Source organism: Nicotiana sylvestris, chromosome 7, assembly GCF_000393655.2.
Source record: "Nicotiana sylvestris chromosome 7, ASM39365v2, whole genome shotgun sequence".
NCBI lineage: Eukaryota > Viridiplantae > Streptophyta > Magnoliopsida > Solanales > Solanaceae > Nicotiana > Nicotiana sylvestris.
In genome coordinates, this window is record NC_091063.1 from 158,098,800 (window position 1) to 158,118,018 (window position 19,219).

Below are 19,219 nucleotides of genomic sequence, written 5' to 3' on the forward strand. Positions count from 1 at the left end.
TTTCATTACGGAGATTATCCACGGGCTCATCGTTATTGTTTGTTCCAACAATGAGCAAGTTGTTGACATCATTGTGCGCCATAGTTGTTTTATGCTTACAACATAAATGCTTCAAAGTACGTTAGTGGAAGATGAACATATCAAAATAATACCACAACTGTCTAAGCCCCACAGTGGGCGTCAAATTGTTTACCAGTAAAATGGTACAATTAAATTTGTAACGTAGTTTATAGGCACGTGGATTAAATTGATCTGAGAAAATAAAGTAATAAAGAAAAAAATTGAATAAAATATGAATAATTGAAGAATAGACAAGCCTGAGCTTCAGAATGTTCCCTCTAGGATCGAGAATAATTGAAAAATCTCGACAATACTTGTATAACAGCTTAAACAAACAAGAGAATGAATATTAGTCATTTGCTATCGGTATTTCTTGATATTTCACAATAGAATGAAAACTTCTATTTATACTGGAGCTATGATGTGCATGACTATAAATTATGCCTCCTTAATTACCAATATTAATGCTATAATAAAAGGTAATTAAACGGTAATAAAGAATAATAAAGGGTAATAAAGTCTAATAGAGGCTAATAAATGTTGGAGAAATCTTGGAGTCTCTGTAACATTTTTATAACGGTTATATCTTGCATTGTCTCTTATCCGACCACATATTTATATCTTGTGTCACCATAGTTGAGTCACTGTTGACTGGTATCGCTTCTTAATTTACCCAATTATTGAGATCAATTAAGTTTTGATGCTTTTTAAGTAGTATCAGAGTAAAAAATTGAACCATATCTTTTTGAAGCCTATAAAAATAAGTGAGAAAACATTTTTTCTTTGTGACTATAGTGCACCTCCCACAACAAATTAGGACCCATAGCGTCATTTACAAAAGTTAGAAAGATTTGCTATTTTAACCTTCTTTTCCTTGATAGCAAATTCCCTAAAACACCTTCCCACAAAAGCGTCACACATAGAACCCCATCTCCGCCTCCGGCCACACTCATTAATCTCCGAGCCGCCTTTAGGGTTTCGAATCGCCGGAAAAATCCGATTTTGCGACGAAAGTATATAGGTGATTGGGGTAATTGGATGATAATATAAAATGCCACCAAAGCAATCGAAAGCGGATTTAGCAAAGAAGCAGAAGGTAGTGGAAGACAAGACATTCGGTCTGAAAAACAAAAATAAGTCCAAAAATGTCCAGAAATATGTTCAGTCCCTTAAGCAAAATGCTGTGCCTAAACCTGACCCTAAGAAACTTGATGCCAAGGTACTACGCTATTTTGTTTTATTATTATTTTTTTTTGTATTTTTTTCCCGATAGATATACACTATTCGTATAGGTGACCTCGACTAGATTTTTGAGGCGTAACTGTTGTATTTTTTTTTTTTTTTGTGTGAATTATTGTTGTCTTATGAAGGCTAGAGAAGACTGATATGCTGACCCGGCTAGTTCGGAATTGAGACGTAATTGTGTTGTGTTCCTTTTGTGTTATCTTTTGCGAACTGAAATGAGCTGGTGGATACAAAGGATTCATATATCCTACCCTAATTAGCTTGGTTTTGAGATGTAATTGTTTTTTTAAATAACAGTGGTATCCGGGCTAGCTTGCCTGCACCTCAACTATTCAGGTGCAACTATTCCACTGGATACCGGTTACCTCCCACCAGCACAAGTATCGGGTAACTCTGCCCACCAAGGCTTGACAAATGAGAAGAAATAAGCTAGTGTTTTTTGTCTCCTCTGGAAGTTGAATCTTAGACCTCATGATTCTCCTCTCACATTATTGAGCATTTGGCCACATCCATTGGGTGCTTGAGACATGGTTGTTGTATTATTATTATTATTATTTTTTTTTATTATTTTAAGCCCAAATAAGGCAGGTTGAATACAGACCTCTATATAGATGACTCCAACTAACTTGGATTTGACTGCATAAGTGTTGCTTTTTTATATTTGTGCCTTTTCGAGCCCAAATAGATTGAATGAATATAGTGGATCACATAGCTGGCTGCCTGACCCCAATTAGTTTGTGATTTTTTTGTAGTTTCTGTCATATTACTTTTGTGTGATCTTTTGCTTGAATGTTGACAAGTAAGCTTAATTTTGTCACAGAAAAAGAAGGAAGAAGAGAAAGCCAAAGAGAAAGAGCTGAACGAATTGTTCAAAGTCGCTATTAGCCAGCCTAAAGTGCCTCTTGGTATTATTTATGTTCTTCTTGTGACTGATATCTGGTGTCTATTTATTTTTTGGTTGGTGCATAGTAGTTTCAATAATAAAGTGTTATTGTGGCTTTGTTTGATCGAAACAATTGGAAATGTAGTGTAGGAAGACTTCGTAGCAATTATCTGCTCTCTCCTATGTCTAACTGGGTCTGTCGAAGGCTGAAATATAAACTGGAATTTTTGCCAGTTCTTATAAAGCTGATAAATGTTGTAACTTTATTATTGCAATTCCGAATACGGCTTAATATCAGCCTGTCAATTTATTTCAAGAGACTTTTTTATCGTTCATAGTTGACTATCATTGTCTCGTATCAGTAGTAGTTTGTTTTGTTTCACTCACTTCTTGCTTTAAAGGTTTGATCTTGTTTCAATTTTTCATATGAAATGCTGCTGCAAAATTATCATATTTCACGAATGTTGGGAATTTGTGTGCAGGTGTTGATCCAAAATCTATCTTATGTGAATTCTTTAAGGCGGGGCAATGTGCTAAGGGTTTCAAGTGCAAGTTCTCTCACGATCTGAATGTTCAGCGAAAAGGAGAGAAGATTGACGTTTTCAGTGATAAGCGTGATGAAGGTGGTTAAGCAACACCTTAGCAGTTGACATTTTGCATGAACTTTTCTGTTTCTGCGTGATAATCATGTATTATGGTTTTAGTGTTTATTAACTGGTATTTCTTGTCTAAAACATAGATGGAAAGGAAACAATGGAGGATTGGGATCAAGAGACATTGGAGAAGGTTGTGGCATCAAAAAGTCAGGAGTATAACAAGAACAAACCAACTGACATTGTAAGTGTTATCTTTTTCCAGAATATACCTTGAACTGCTTTGGTCCGAACTTGAACGTCATATTCAGGGGATAATTTTGAATTTGTTGATCGGACTCTTTCAATCATTCGGTATCCACTTACCTATATAGCAGTGATTTTCAGGATAAAATTCATTGCTAATGATCTTCTAAATGGTCACTTTGTTACCTCATTTACTTTCCACTGATACTTTACTGTTGTGAGGAAACTTTGGTTATGGTCTTTTTGTATAAAATGAAACCCTTATGTTTGTCAAGTAATTATCTTCCAGGAGATGCAGGAGACCATAATTGCATAGTGTTTTAGTCGTCAGACTAGTATGCAATAACTTGGTAACGAGTCATAGAACTTACAGAATATGCAGACGTTGCTTGCACCTAATGTCCTTTCTTGATGATTTTTATCTCAATTAAATTGACAAATTCTGTAAAGTAAATGGGTGAAAGATACTGAAAAAAGTAAGGTTTTTTGTTGATAAAGTACTAATTTTATTAATGTGTGCGCAAACAGAAGTAGCTAATAATGAGGAATCAGTGTGGTCATGGACCCGGGAAGTAACATGCTGAAGAAAGGCTCTCTCGTAGATATTTTCAATGAAGAAAGGGCATTTTGTTGTTGGATATGACGCTTTCTGCTGCCTCTTATGACTTTTCAGAGGCTTCCTAGAAGGTGGTCAGCTACAACCTGCAGAAAGCAACAGGGAATTTGTATTGATCAGCATAATATGCCTGGTGACAAGAACAAACTAATCCATTGAAATGGAACAAAGCTTCCAAACTAGATATGGCTGTTGTGATATCCCACTATCACCCACAAAACAGAACAATATTCTCACTAAAGCAATAGAAACTATAATTTTTCACAATTTAGTAATACGAAGGAGAAATGGTGAACACAGAGCAGATCTTTTAGTGCTGCTCTTTTTAAATGACATATTCTTTTCATTTTGATCCCCCAAAAAATGAACTATTTACCAGTTCATGAACTGTACTATCCTTTGCTCAGAAACATCTGCATGTTTAGGAAGGAGAAGACAGAAGATTGCAATCAGGTTCAGTGATAGCTGAAAACAGAGCTTGTCATATTCACCAAAAATTGGAATCCCCATAATTTTGTTGAGCTGATCCATGATATTCTGGTTGGTATTGAGGTTTGGTTGAGTGCCATGAGTATCTGGTTACCTTTGGACATCAATTGGTTCCCAATGATTGTATCTCACAATCTGAAGAATATGGATGGCAAAGTGTTATGTACCTAGAAATCAGGACGGATAAAGAGTACTGGCGGAAATGACGGGATGTGACTATAAACTCTTGTCTCTCTTGGATAAGTGTTATTATAGATAGACTTGTAAAAGTTCATGGTTAATTGTCATGCGCTGGCCAATAGGATGACCTTAAAGCCCCCAGGGCTTTGGTTTATGGTAAGGACGCACCGCAGAAGGTGTGGATTGAGCGTGCTTCACGAGTTTGGACCTTGCCGCTGACACAAACCCTAAGTGGGAGCAAGGGAGAGGGACTGGTCCATGCTCCCGAGAGTTTTGAGCATGTGAAAATAGGATGACCTAGATAGTTTGGTTGTGCAGAATGCATGCAATATCATTTAAGTATTTGTAGACATTGAGAGTTGGGAAAGAAATGTTACTGCTCTAGCACTCCATTTAACTGTCATGATTATTTTGATTTTTCATTGCATGGAGCATGGGTCAATGATACGTAGTCCTTTGGTTTGACGTAGTACCAGTGACCATATTCCGTCATTCTGAGGTGTATTTTTATGCTTTCATTTTAGTTTGTCACTTGAAAAAGTCGTATTTTAGCAACAAATTTACTACTCTATCCCAGTTTCTTCAGCACGCTTTCCTCTTTAGTCCATGCCAAAAAAAATAAAAAAATAAAAAAATGATTGGCACCTTTTGTGTCCAGAAACTATTTAGTCTTTACATGCTCATTTTCTGCTTACTGTTGGAATGGAGGGAGTATTTGTTTCAGAATTCAAACTTATGATTTGGCTTATATGCAGGTATGTAAATACTTTTTGGAAGCTGTGGAGAAAAAGCAGTATGGTTGGTTTTGGGTCTGTCCAAATGGTAGTAAAGAATGCCATTACAGGCATGCGCTTCCTCCTGGATACATTCTAAAGTCGCAAATGAAAGCTTTGTTACAAGAGGAAGCTGACAAGATGCCTATTGAAGAAGAAATTGATGAACAGGTGACCGTACTATCTGAGTATTCATATTGCCAACTACTGACAACCATTAAAACTTTTATAAACATGTTCATTAATGGAACAGCTTTACATGTTTTCTGCTCTGCCTGCAGCGTGCAAAATTGACTGCTTCAACTCCTTTGACCACTGAGTTGTTTATGGAATGGAAAAAGAAGAAGATGGAAGAAAGAGAGGCCAGTTTGGCTAAGCAGAGGGCAGATAGAGCTAAGAATGATCGCATGAGGTATCATTCTTTTCATTCCTTTTCCTCTTTAGTCAATACTATGTGGTCATCAGCTGGGAAAAGTTCTTTTGGTGGATGCTTATACTTATTGGCAAATCTTATGCTCTCTTTCTTGCAGTGGTCGTGAGCTGTTCATGTCGGACGCTAGCTGGTTTGTGGATGATGTTGGGGCCTATGACAAGTATGAAAGGGATGAAGAGTCTGGTGAACCCCCGAAGGTGAATATGTTATGATCAATTTTTTTCCGCTTTCTATATCCTTTGTTGGACTGTGTTGAGCATTCAAGATTTTCGTTGTCTACCGGTGACTGTCATAGATCTACTCATCTATAGTACTGCTTAACCTAGGATAGGTAAAATGTCTGGGACTCTGAGCAATTACCCTCTGTGTGTAGGGGTAAGAGAGCATAAAAAACAACAATGTATAATGATCTGTTGACTTTTAGCAATAGTTCGCATTGTTAGATTAAACAGTGTCCATTTGATCAAAGTTTTAATTTGATTGAGATGCTTCTGGAGTCTTCATCATGATGAAATTTTCATTGATTCTTAATCTAAATCGAGAGGAAGTCTTAGTCAGATTCACTTTTTGATCGGTAAGCCAGTCAGATTCACTTACTAGTACTGTTTCTTCACACGCTTTTTTTTGGAATGCTCTCTGATTTTCTCGCTATTGGGATTTAAATTTATGAGGTTGATGTACCTGACTTCACCCTTTTTGCTGGAATTTTTAAAATTATGCTTTTATAGTACCTGAGCGAGATATTCAGTGTTAAAATATTTTCAGCTAAGTGATAGGTTGTACTAGGCAAAGATTAGGGGTCTTGCATCAAAAGTTTGTTCCTTCTACTTTCACCTGCCTTGGTAGATTGTATGCAGATTTGGTAGAACTAGCAGATGACAAATCTAGCCATGACTTAGGAAAGTAGGCAGAAAAGTGTGCATTCACTGTGGTGGTGGTTGGTCTACGGCGGTGTAAGTATTATTAGAAAGAGATTTGAAAATCCAAGTGTGTGTGATAGTTGCAGCGTTTTTCTGTTATGAATCGAAAATAAACTAAACTATGCCTATTAACCAATGATCCCCTGGTTTGGACACTTCATGAGCATCATACTGATGCCATGTGTTTTTGCTTGCTTATCCAAAAAAACATATTACTGGTGCGATGTGCATTTCTTGTGTTGTGCTGCTAGTTTATACGCAAAAGACTGTGCATATCATTTTCTATGTAGATTACATTTCCTTTACAGGAGAATAAGGAATCTGCTAGAGATGAGGCAAGCTCCTCAATGTCAGCCCGGAATATTGATGATGGTGGTGAGGCTTCTCATAACAACGAAGTTAATGACAATTATGATGATGATGATGACGACGACGATGACGATGACCTGGATGTGGAGGAGTTAAATGAACTGGAAGCTAGCCTTTCAAAAACATCGTTACAAATCAATGAACCTGGTGGTCATGCTTGAGCCTTGTGCCCAGATTTATGCGCATGATCTACTTTTCGGTCCATGCTCTTTCATGTCTACGTGATGCAGAATCATTATAGCATGCAAATGGGGTGGAGTGATATAGCATAGCATATCCGTGTCGTGATGCCCCTAATAATAGATTGCTATTTTATTAGGCTTTTTACCCTCAGTTCAATGAGTTGTGACTGTTGCTTCTGGAATTTTGTGATGAATTGAACTTTTCTAGTCGTTTTGCCAGCCACAGAGAGAGCTATCATTTGTATTTTGTTACTGCTGCTACTACTATGCTTTGAAGCTTAGGGTGGCCTTCTCCTCCCCTCAATAAATTACAGATTCTTTGAGGGCCATTATGTCATCTGTTGACGTTTGCTGACAATTTTATAGGTGTTTTCTTTCTGTCGTCTGCAAACATGTTCCATGAAATAGTGAAAGTTCCATGTTTATTTTCAGAGAACTGATAGATTACTATATCCTGTTCCTTCGCTTTCCTCTTTTTCCTTTCCGGTTCTTTATACCTATGCGATTTACTCAGGTGTGTATTTCAATCACGTTTTCCATGATTCTTAGATCCAGAATAGCACTGGCGGTGTAAAGATCGTTTACACCATCAGTAGGTAATTTTTTCATTTAATAAGCTTGAATTGATAGCCTATAATAAATGGTAAGTAACCTACTATAACATGTTAAGTTGGACTGTTTATGTTAAAAATTTTTACACTGCTGGTAAGAGTAAAACTTAAACTACAAAACCAAAAACTCCAAATTAGTGATTTAGCTGATTTTGACGATGGAGTTTGAACAAAACTATGAAGAACGTCAGAATTAGTAAGTGAAGTTGGAAAAAGGAAGCAATTCTGATTACAAGTACGAGTTAGAAATTATTTTAGTTACAGTATACGAAGGAGTCAACTTGCCTCAAACTTTGTTTTCTTCTGTAAATTTAGTAAAGGTAAACTTTACCAATTAAAAATTCCTTGTGATTAATTACCTTTAAAATTACCTGATGGTGTAAGAAAGTTTCGTATACTGGTAGTGTATAAAATTTAAATTCATAACTTACTGTTGCGGTTATGACAACTTCCAGTCCAGTTAATTTTAAATTTAAATTGCATATTACCATTGAAGTGAACTGATCAAATTAATGAAAAAGGGAAGACAAGTACCTACACAGTTGGATAAAGAGTTTATGTTCTGAATACGAACAGTTTAGAAATTGTTTTACACTATCCGGTTAAACTGACGTGCTAGTTGTAAGAGAACCAAACATCACACACAGGCTGAAAAAATGATGAGATATGAGATAACATATCAAAGGTGAACTATAAATTGCGGTGAAGTGGTAAATACTTCTTCATTCTTAGTCAAAGGTCTCAGGTTTGAGCAGTGACGAAGTCAGAATTTTCACTAAAGGGTATCAAAATATAAAAAAAGTAAATCTACGAAGAAGTAAAGGGGAGTTAATATATAGTATATGTACATAAAAAATAATTTTTTACCTACTTATACAATATAAGTTTCCGGCGAATAGGTGTGGTCAATTGGTACCCCTTAAATGCGTGTGGCTCCACCACTAAGTTTGAGCCCTAACTCCCAAGTATAGAATCGCTTTTAAGAGGGAGCGTTATACCTCTAAAGTAAAACTTTCAAGCGTGAATATGAATAATCGAGTCTCAAAGCAAATATCAGATACCAAATAGAAAAAACAAAAAAACCACAAGGTGAAATAGAGAAAGTGGTCATAGTAATTATTAATGGGAGGAGAGACATTTTGAGGTCACGGTCAAAGAACTTGGAATTATGGCCTAAAACTAGGGACTGTTAAATGCACGACAGAAAAAAATCAACAGACAGACAAGGTTGGATCATCACAAACAGTTTGTCTTCCATTTGGTCCTTTAAATTCTGTAACAAAGTAACGAAAGGTATAATAAATGTATGAAAAGTAATCAACAGATAGACTAGGTTGGATCATAGGCTAGACCAGAAATTGCAACATGTTTGGTGACTTTGATGTTTGAGTAATAATTTTTTTTTTTTGATTTATTAAAAACAATGAATATCATTAGTTCTTTGTTTAATTGAAACGTGAATATATATAGTGAGTAGCCTTTGGTCTGCCATTTTCGGTGCAGCCCGTGTTAAACAACAAATCAATCACTTTCATATCTAATCTGTAATTACTAAATAATTTTTGGTAGTGTCACTTATACACTGACAAAGATATTTACCAATTTTTCTCTCATGAGACGAGATTTAGGAGGGATAATAATACTCAAATAGCCATTCCATTTTAAGATTAATCGTACAAAAAGTAATTCACTACTATTTTGCTCATTAAAGGTGTATAGAACACCCACACATAATGACCTTCAACTTTCATTTTTCAACTAGATATCATTCTAATAATCGAACTAGACATGTTCATGGATCGGATCAGATTTAGCACCTTTCAGATCTCATAAATTGCAGTTCGAATCTGTACCAAAATAAAATCGGATTGGATAAATATTTTGAGTTTTGGTTCACATTGTACGCCTTATTAAAATGCTAAAATAAATAATTTTAGCATGCTATCTCCTACCATTTTCAGTAGCAAAACTCATTCATTTTCATATCTTTTTCTTTTAATATTGAAAGGAAAGAAATGACAAATAGTGAGAGAAATAACAAGGAAACCTTAGAAATTTTAAAAGGGCAAACCTAACTTTTATGTATAAAATATAAATTTCGGGTTTCGAATCGGTTTGGATGTAAACTGAGCCAAATCATATCATGATATCTGAAATAATTAAATTAAAGATCCAAAGTTCGATCCAAAGAGCTACAATCCAATCCAATCTATACCCATCCGAATAATATGGATTCGTTCGAATTTTCGGATTAACTCAAATAATGCGCAACCCTAAATCGAACCATAAAAAGATTGTTTTTTTGCTTAGAAAGTTCGATTATATCTAGATGGGCATACATAGGAACACGTATTGATCTACCAGATCGGTTGATGCGATATATTTCACGAGCTAAGAAATATTTGTAATGTTACACTATTTAAGAATATATATATTTGATAAGTTGGAAATAAAGATACGTTTAATTGGATGTAAACTTGTCCAACTCTAGAACCATTGAAGGTTCAAAGAATTGTTTTTTCGTCGAGGGATTTTTGCACATGAAATATCTTACCATTACGTTTTTATTGGTTGTTATGATTTACAAGTCATATATTATAAGCTTTTGAAATAGTGGTCCCAACATAGTGGAGACATAACTAACACTGATTCTTGTTTTCTTTTTCTCATAATTTTGTCGTCAAATGGAAAGCTCAAATTCCTTAAAAGCTATCTCGAATTGGTCATTTCACTCGACTTAGTGGGCGTTTGGACAGAAGAATTGTAAAATTTCGAATAAAGTGAAATTTTTTTACCGATGAAAATAATATTTGAAAATTAGAGTTTTTTTTTTGTTGGAGTTTTTTAAATTTTCGGAAAATTTCAAAATTCATCTTCAAATGAGAACTAGAAATTTTATGGCCAAATACGAATTTAAAAAAAAAGAAAAAAAAATTCAAAAAAATAAAATAAAATTTCATGGCCAAACGGGCTCTTAAAAAGGGTCCTTACTTGCTGTTATACATGAGTTGCTCTTATATGAGTTGGTTACATTATTTAATATGGTATTAGAGCATATAGAGATTCTGATTTCATTCATATCAATTTTTTTTATATTTTTTGATTAATAAAAAAGAATTAAATCCGCACGTGAACTGACGTGTTAAAAATAAAGTTAAATAAATAAGAGGGCCTATTTCTAACAACTTAGAAACTTGAAGAATTCTTTCTCATGGGCATGTCCATTCTTTAACATGGAAGGATGTGATGAAGCACAACCTCCCTTTTGTTTTAAGATTTTGTTTCTTACTACTATCACACGAGCATAACTAATTATAAAAAAATAATTTAAACTTTTAAATAAAATGATGACACTTCAACAATACTAAACTCAGACTTATTGGCACAAAAGACTATTGGTGTACAAGTAATAAACCAACTGACCTAAGTTTCATGACATTTATCCTGCACTTATATATGACGCTTTGTAACTAGACAAATAACCAACAATGTATTATTGAGATGATTTAAGGGGCGGATGAATAACTACCTGTAATAAAACACAGACTAATTAATACGAGTAGACCAGAAGAAACAAGACTTAAATTATCTTAGCGACGACGTATTCTTCGTATAAACTTCACAAGACACTTAGCTATTTGAACTTTAATTTGCCCTCTCTTTGGAGGAAGTCTTACTTCCTTTTTCTTTTCTTGTTCAGCAGATGATTCACTATGCACTCTTACCAAAATGTCCTTCATGGCTAGCTGATATAGTAAAATATTGATAACTACTGTTGAGTCGAGGATCTATCGGAAACAGTCTTTCTACCTTTCCAAGGTAGGGGTAACGTCAACGTACAAATTACTCTTCACAGACTCCACTTGTGAAATTCTATTAAGTTTATTTTTGTATTGATAACTAATGTTCAAGCAAATGAGAAGATCTCAAGCCACAATATCTGAAATTCTTGTGTAACAAGGTTTTGATAGGACTAGTGATTGCCCGGGTCAGTGTGTGATCACCAAAGATGAAGTAACCCTTCGGATGCTCTCTCTGCTTATGCCGAATACCCCAAATCGGTTCAGCCAGATAAGGCCAGGAGCTGTTTGAGGAATCACAGGGCCTTACTTATTGGGGGGACTTGATTCTGAAATGGAATGATTGATATAATCGATATATCATGGAAGAATGACCGAGACCATAAAAATGGGTTGAATTAATAAATATCATAAAAGTTTACACGAAGTTACAACTGAATAATGTTGGTTGAAAACATGGAAAATAGTGATTTTTCCTACGATGTTTTCTCAGATTTAGGAGTATGGATGAATGATTGAACAAGCTGGAAAAGATATATTTTCAAGCTATATTTGGCTCTCTAAATTTGAAGTCTGCTTATTTTCACAGCTTTAGAACCAGAAGATAGATATATATAGAAATCAACCATAGCACAAAATTAACTTAATTTATAAGGAAAAAAAATGATGACTTTTTTCTTCAGATCAATAATTGACACGACATATGCACACGGGGAGGACTTTGAACTTGACCCTCTTGACTTCAATAATTTCAAGATGCTGGGAAATTAAATGCAACTGTTAATTAAACAGCCATATAAAGGTAGAAAGTACAATGATAAATAACCTTAATTGAACCTAAAGCGAAAGAACCACAATTTAAGTTGTACTCCCTCCGTTTACTTTTACTTGACGTGTTTTGACTTTTCATGTCCCTTAAGAAATAATAAATGAAGTGTATAATTTACCATGATACCCATATTAATTGATGCATATTTTATTGGATTTGAGTAAATAATTTGAAATGAGTAATAAATATTGTGGGTATAACAGGAATTTTTTTTGTCTTCTCTTAATATGCGTAAAGTGACAAGTAAAAATGAAAATCTATTTTTAGTATACATGCCAAGTAAAAGTGAACGGAGGGAGTATACACTAACAATAGGCGATGATCTTTTTTACACTATCAGTGAAATCATAATTTATGAGTATAACAAGTTAGTCACCATATATCATAAAGTGATCAAAAATTGTGTAGATTTATTTTACATGCAGGGGCGGATTTATAGGAAAGATTGTGGGGCGCATGAATTCACGGTCTATTTGCAAAATTAGATATTTTATGTATATATTTTCTAAAACTGGTATAATATTAATTGTTGGTACTCATGCTTCAAGAAGGCAGAATGATGCACTTAGTTGAATGTTGAGTTATTTATGAAAAAGAATAGGGTTATTTTTTTTAGTGCGCCAATATACTAAAAATTCTAAAACCGCCTCTGTTTGACGTGGAAGAGTGTATAGAACTAAAAAAAAAGTTAATTACTGCAAATAGGAAAATATGAATTCCCAAATTCCTTGTCTTCCATTAAAAAACATATGTTTCCCTTTGTGAGAACAATGAAAGCTCTGCTTAAGGTGAGAAGCAGACAGGTCAAATTACTGTCTTCTACTCTTTTATGGAATATGAAAAAGTGTCGGAAAGCAAAATGGAAGATGAAAAAGTGTCGGATGGATGGAGTGACTTGAATTAAATGGTTTGTTTAAAAATTACGATAGACAGTTAACGCAATATTCAACTTCGAAACTAATCGGATGGAGTTGATAAGTTCCTTATTAAAATAAAATAAATATTTGGGTACAACTTCAAGTATCCTTTGATTCTTCTTTCCGGGCTATTCGCTTTGATTTGAGGGATAAAGTACGTGTTTCTCGAATGAAAGCTAATGTTAGTACTGTTTGGGGTCGTTTGGTTGGAATACGGCTTATGCCGGGATAAGTTATGCTGGGATTGTTGTTTATTCATTGTTTGATATGTTGTATTAAGAATGACAATTGCATAGTTTCTAAGAAGAGTATAAGTTATACCAGTGCTAATTACCCCATCCTCTATAAGGTATAAGTTATACCGGTATTAAAATTAACACCATGATAACTTATACCTGATTTGCTAACTAAACAGAGTATTAAGGTGATATTAAATTTTTATACCACCCCTATACCTTCTTATACCTCGTACCAAACGACCCCTTTACATATATGACATATTCCCCCTAAGCACAATTTCTCCTTCGGGACTTTATACCATCTGAAAGTGAGATTTTGAGTGCTTAGGACCCGTTTGGTCATAGATTTTGCCAAAATGAACTTGGGTTTTATTTGGCAAACACATGTTTGGCCATAGATTTTGCCTATATTTTGGCAAAATTCCAAATCCCAAAACCAACTCAATGGCTGGTTTTGGGCCAAAATCATTACAAACACTAATAATATACATATTTTTCCAAAATAAATTTGGGAAATATATTTTGAAAACGAATGTCCAAACACATTTTCATCTTCAAATCAAACTTCACCCAAATCAGATTTTTCAAAACAAATTTGGGAATCTACGGCCAAACGCTAGCATAGAATACCCCAGAGTAGAAGATTAATGCTGAAAACGAATCGAACAATGGCTGGAGGTATGTCAACCTCTTTATTCCGCTATGAATTTGCTCTGTGTTCAGACATGCTTCAGATCGTATTAAAAGGTCTAACAACTAATTCTAAAGGAATTAAGTGTAACAATGTCTAGATCAACAAGATAGGTTTTGATGCATATTTCAGTTAAAATAATTTTTTGTCAAATGTCAGAGACATGTAGCCCACACAACCGCTTAAACTAAAAATATGTTAATATATGTATAATCCATGTACAATATGTATATAACGTGTATAATCAAAATATAATCTAGGTATACCAGTTAGGAAAAGTAAACAATGAATTCAGCGGCAGATTCCTATATATTTTTCTCTCTTTTAGCAACCAACAGGTGTTCCTGTTAAACCAGATATTATTCACAGCCTTGAAGCAACGGTAAAGTTATCTCTGTGTGACCTATAAGTTACCCGAGCCGTGGAATCAGCTACTAATGCTTATATCAGGATAGACTACCTACGTCACATCCCTTGGTGTGCGGCCTTTCCCCGGACCCTGAGTAAAAGCGGGATGTTTAGCGCACCGAGCTTCCCTTTAGTACAACAGGCAGACTAACATTTTTTCATGATACAACTTTACATACCTTATACAATTAAAAGGGATTAGACCAAAATACATTTCAATTTTTTCATCTACAGATGTAGAGCTGCATTGGTCTAAACTTTAACAGTGAGCAATCTTTACAAGAGGGGATGAAGAGACATATCAAAAGCTCATTTTGTTATAGCAAGAATGGAATAGACCAAAAGAAATGTAACTATAATAATTGCTCCAACAAGAGTGAACTGTGGACTTGTCCATAACATAAGGTTTGATTTCTCTGCTCTTTTAATAGGGTCAACTTCTTCAGACAGAGGATATTCGGAACGCCTAGGATTCCATGTTACGTACTTGTTTGGAGAGAATCGCGAGAAGAAGTTCTTTTTGCTTTGCTTCCTGAAGCTTGACCAGGCCTTGTCCCAATCAGTTGAGGATTTATCGCCTACAAAAGGGAACAATTTGTCATAACTTTCTGATAAATGAATGACCAAATATGTACAAATAATCTTCACCAAGAACTTAGTCCAAAATAGAAAGAACAATTTCCTACGAGATTGATCCGATAAGGTTTCCAAAAGAGCAAGAGTTTCATATGTAGGTTCACCAGTTGAGTACTCATTCAAACATTTATGCTAGAGATCCAAGTATAAATCAGAAAAGAAAAAGGTAAGACTCGCGACCTAAATTCTTAAGAGCACAATGTATTGTAACATTACGTCACAATCAGTTTATGTAATTTATGGAGTATAAGAGCTGCTATTATAATAAAAAGTAGTGGATGCCGAGGCCATATTTGAATTACAACTGAACTTGCAAATGAATATCCGAAAGTTATTATTCTCTCTATCTTGTTTTGGCATTCTACTCTCTCGTTGTGTTATGAAGCAAGTACTTAATGCCCAACCGATGGATGTCCGGAAAATACCTCCACCCTATATAATTCTGAAGTGCATAAACCTAACTATAGTATACTTCTGCCAAAATATATAAGATAGTCAGAATCAGGGGCAACTAAATGGAGATGAAAAAGGAACAAACTCCCTCCCTCCCTCCCTCTCCAGATTTTTGCAATCAGTTTTATCTGATTTTGAGCATCATTTTGTTGGGAAAAATTGCACAAAATAATAATATTCACGGTAAATAGAAGGAATAACGACGGACACCAAGATTCGGAAATAAACACGAATAAAAAAGAGAAACAACGATACCAGAATGTTTAACATGCAAAAGCCTTCTCAATAAAGGAAGAAGCACGGCTTGGAATGAGCAACATACTATCACTATAGCAAGGAATATTAACCTTGGTAGTCTCGAGTAAGCTACTCAAAAGACCACTATACGCTCAAAGAAAGAACGTGCTTCTCTTTACCACGATTATTACTTATGTGTGATATTTTCTCCCAATAACACACTCTAATTGCAATATTGGGTCTATTTTCCATCACACGAGCTCTTTCGATACAGCTCTCGTGCTACTGCTGCTTAGTGTCTTCTTATCTGGACCAGCTAATCAGTTGAACCAACTCATTCAAAAATGGGCGGAGCTCCAGCTACATTTGGCACAGAAGCCAGACTGCAGCGAGAACTGTTCAAAACGAGTAAAACTGGGAATCATGTCTCGCTATGAGAAGGAAAGACTGGTATCTCAATCTACTCCTTCGGGCGGATGTGCGCGTATGTGTGAATCTCTACAGGCTTTTGCTCGAATCACCTCACCCAAAATCTCTTTAGCAGTAAGAGGACCTCTCAAACTCTTTCAAGTTTACGTGCCTCCGACATTTAGGGCTAGTGTTTCATGAGCCAATACTGAGCTTTACTACAGTTAATCGACATTCAAGAGCCATTTGACCTACTAAACACCTTTATAGAGAAAATGTATAATAGGCAGCAACATAGAAGATATACTTAATGGATCTGTCAACGGATTGGTCAGTATGAATGTTTAGCGAATATTAAGCCACCAAGAAGTTATTAAATATGCCTACTACCGAAAGATTCTGAGGCACCCTAAACTCATATCTATGATTGATCAGGACATCCTTAAATTGTTAGTAGTACTAAGATAAAAATAGGCAATGAGGATACCCAAAACAGAGGCTGCGTCAATAGAATAGTGAAGACATAATATATTTTTCCAATTTGGAACTTTTAGAGTAGTTTTGAAACTATGGACAGATAAGAGGTTAATAGACAGTCTGAATGGTGCCAAGGCTGACAAGATCTTGAAAAAGTGGATTTCGTTTAAACTATGGATGCTTACTGTCGCCAAAATTATGGTATTGAATGCCCCCAGGGCCTAGCTCAAGTGGCAAAGGGTGGTGGATTAGTGTCTTAGGTCACAGGTTCAAGCCCCCACACCATGCAAAGCAAAGCCTGGTATTTAAGTGGAGAAGGGTAGAGGGGCGGGCCCGTTATCCACCGAGTTTCGAAGGCTGCGGTTGGTCCAAAGGATCGGCCCCAGACGAATTTCTCGGTCATTAAAAAAAAAAGTTATGGTATTGAATGAAAGATGTATATGATTGTGATAGTATTCTGGAGCTGCTGGATTCTATGCAAATATAACGTGCAGTATTCAGAGCTTTGTAGAGTTTCTTCACTACCCACTAGGTGCTTTAACATTAGTGAGGTTACTTACCTTATAAAAGAAATGGCGCCAAAGTTGATATTGTCATAGACGTAGATGCATGACATGTATACATGTTACTGGAAAAAACCGATGGAAATGGATCGTGTTTATATGAAATATTAGGAAAGTAACACTCTTTTTAGTCCATTGCCACTTTACCTATCCCTGATAATGTTATCCCTTTAGCAAAGACCAAATTGGTGATCAGTGTTTTCTTACTAAAAATTAAGAGGCAGTTATTATAAATTTATAATGGGTTCTCATTGTAATTCTAAAATCTAGAGGCAAGCTCCATGCCAATTGCCAAGGTCATGCCTATTTATGTTGGATACTCCAGCCCTTTGAAAACCAGTCAGAGAAATTTCAGCATTATAGAAGGCATTTTTTTTAGAACATAAGAGGTTTATTCATGTAGGACTGTATATAGATAAGAGTAACACACACCGGAAGACAATAACAATCCTAGGCAGATCTTTTCGTGTTTAAACTTTATTTACATGTCAAAGATCGAGTCTTGTCTCGTTTCAAAATTTCTTCGATAGTGCGAAGACTATATGCGTATCCACACCGAGATCGATCTTTGCTATCAACTCTTTGATCAATAAAACCCGGGAACAAATTGAATGAAAACTTGTGCTGAAGTTTTTTCTCAAAAATTGCAGCCCAAAAGTAAAAGAACAGAAAAACTGTTTTTCTTGTCCGAATATTTATTGACTCTTGCGGCACTTCCAAAATAACTTACTTAGCCACGTTATTTGAGTTATGCATATATATATATATATATATTACTTCACCAACTCTTTCCGCTAAGGAAAAGGATGAGGCTGTGACTAAATGTGAAAACCAATTCACATAATTCAACATTTTCCTTCTATACAATTTATTTATATTGTAAAGTTAGAATCACATTTTATATATGCATGACAGTGACCGCCTACTTCAAAAACTTTTTTTTTCTATGTCCTTTTATGGACTTTCCTTATATATACATGAATTGAAAACATTTTTCTAATAGGGCAAGTAAAAGATCGCGGCTTCAAAGATTCCTTTTTTTTCCCTTTCAAAGTCCATTCCAAATTGAGACTTCACATAATCCTCTTTTTTTTTTTTTGAAAAATTCACGTTACTAATCCAATTCAAACTTGGATTCTAACTTAGAAATATTTTCCTATTATAAAATTCAAATCTCATCCCAATAGGTTGAGTTTGCCGAAATCTTTAGGAATTCAATTCCTAATTGAATTTCACAATAAAGTCTTTAATAATATTTATTTATATATATCCATTATATAAATAACTATTAATTATATATATCACATAATTGATGTAAAAGTTTCCTTTGACCTGAGATCATCATAGTAATTGACAAGTTATTTATTGTACTTTAATACTAGACACCTATGACCTTAGGGTGATAGTTGAAAGGATATTGGGTACGATTAAATACTTGTAGAATTAGTGATTGACCAAGATGGAATCTGTCAACTCCTGGTAATGAGTTTAAGCTCCATGTTGTCATGAATTATAACCGACCAAATTAAGACCTTGGCCAGGGCGATTGAATGAAAGAAGAAAAGAGTTTCTTAGGTCATTCAATGCTCGATTATAATTAATAGTTATTTATATAAGGGATATATATTATTAAAGATTTGATTGTGAAATTTAATTAGGAATTGAATTCCTAAAGATTTCGGCAAATTCAACCCATTGGGATGGGATCTGAATTTTATAATAGGAAAATATTTCTAAGTTAGAATCCAAGTTTGAATTGGATTAGTAATGTGAAGTTTTCAGAAAAAGAAGGATTATGTGAAGTCCAATTTGGAATGGACTTTGAAAGAAAAAAAAGGAAGCCGTCATCTTTTACTTGCCTTATTAGAAAAATATTTTCACTTCATGTATATATAAGGAAAGTCCATAAAAGGACATAGAAAAAAAAGGTCCTTGAAGTAGGCGGCCATTGTCATGCATAT

At 34.9% G+C, this 19,219-nt stretch overlaps 1 protein-coding gene across 2 annotated transcripts; it reads left to right on the plus strand.

Annotated features, from left to right (window-relative positions):
• The first annotated feature begins 882 nt into the window (after window positions 1-882).
• LOC104236454 (zinc finger CCCH domain-containing protein 11-like) lies at window positions 883-7,439 on the plus strand. Of its 2 annotated transcripts, none has more exons than XM_009790376.2 (8): window positions 883-1,279; window positions 2,126-2,210; window positions 2,671-2,811; window positions 2,928-3,025; window positions 5,068-5,256; window positions 5,367-5,497; window positions 5,616-5,715; window positions 6,729-7,439. In XM_009790376.2, exons 1-8 carry the CDS (start codon window positions 1,112-1,114, stop codon window positions 6,966-6,968), a joined length of 1,152 nt encoding a protein of 383 aa, XP_009788678.1. In that variant the 5' UTR covers window positions 883-1,111; the 3' UTR covers window positions 6,969-7,439. The 2 variants fall into 2 exon arrangements, with proteins under 2 accessions (XP_009788678.1, XP_009788679.1); XM_009790377.2 differs by having other exon boundaries at window positions 6,747-7,439.
• The last annotated feature ends 11,780 nt before the right edge of the window (window positions 7,440-19,219 follow it).

Bases quoted from the DNA above. Each gene is read 5' to 3' on its own strand.
- LOC104236454 (XM_009790376.2), top strand. From the start codon at position 1,112: ATGCCACCAAAGCAATCGAAAGCGGATTTAGCAAAGAAGCAGAAGGTA. The intron at 2,812-2,927 runs GTGGTTAAGCAA...TCTAAAACATAG, and splicing joins CAGTGATAAGCGTGATGAAG to ATGGAAAGGAAACAATGGAG. The intron at 5,257-5,366 runs GTGACCGTACTA...CTCTGCCTGCAG, and splicing joins AAGAAGAAATTGATGAACAG to CGTGCAAAATTGACTGCTTC.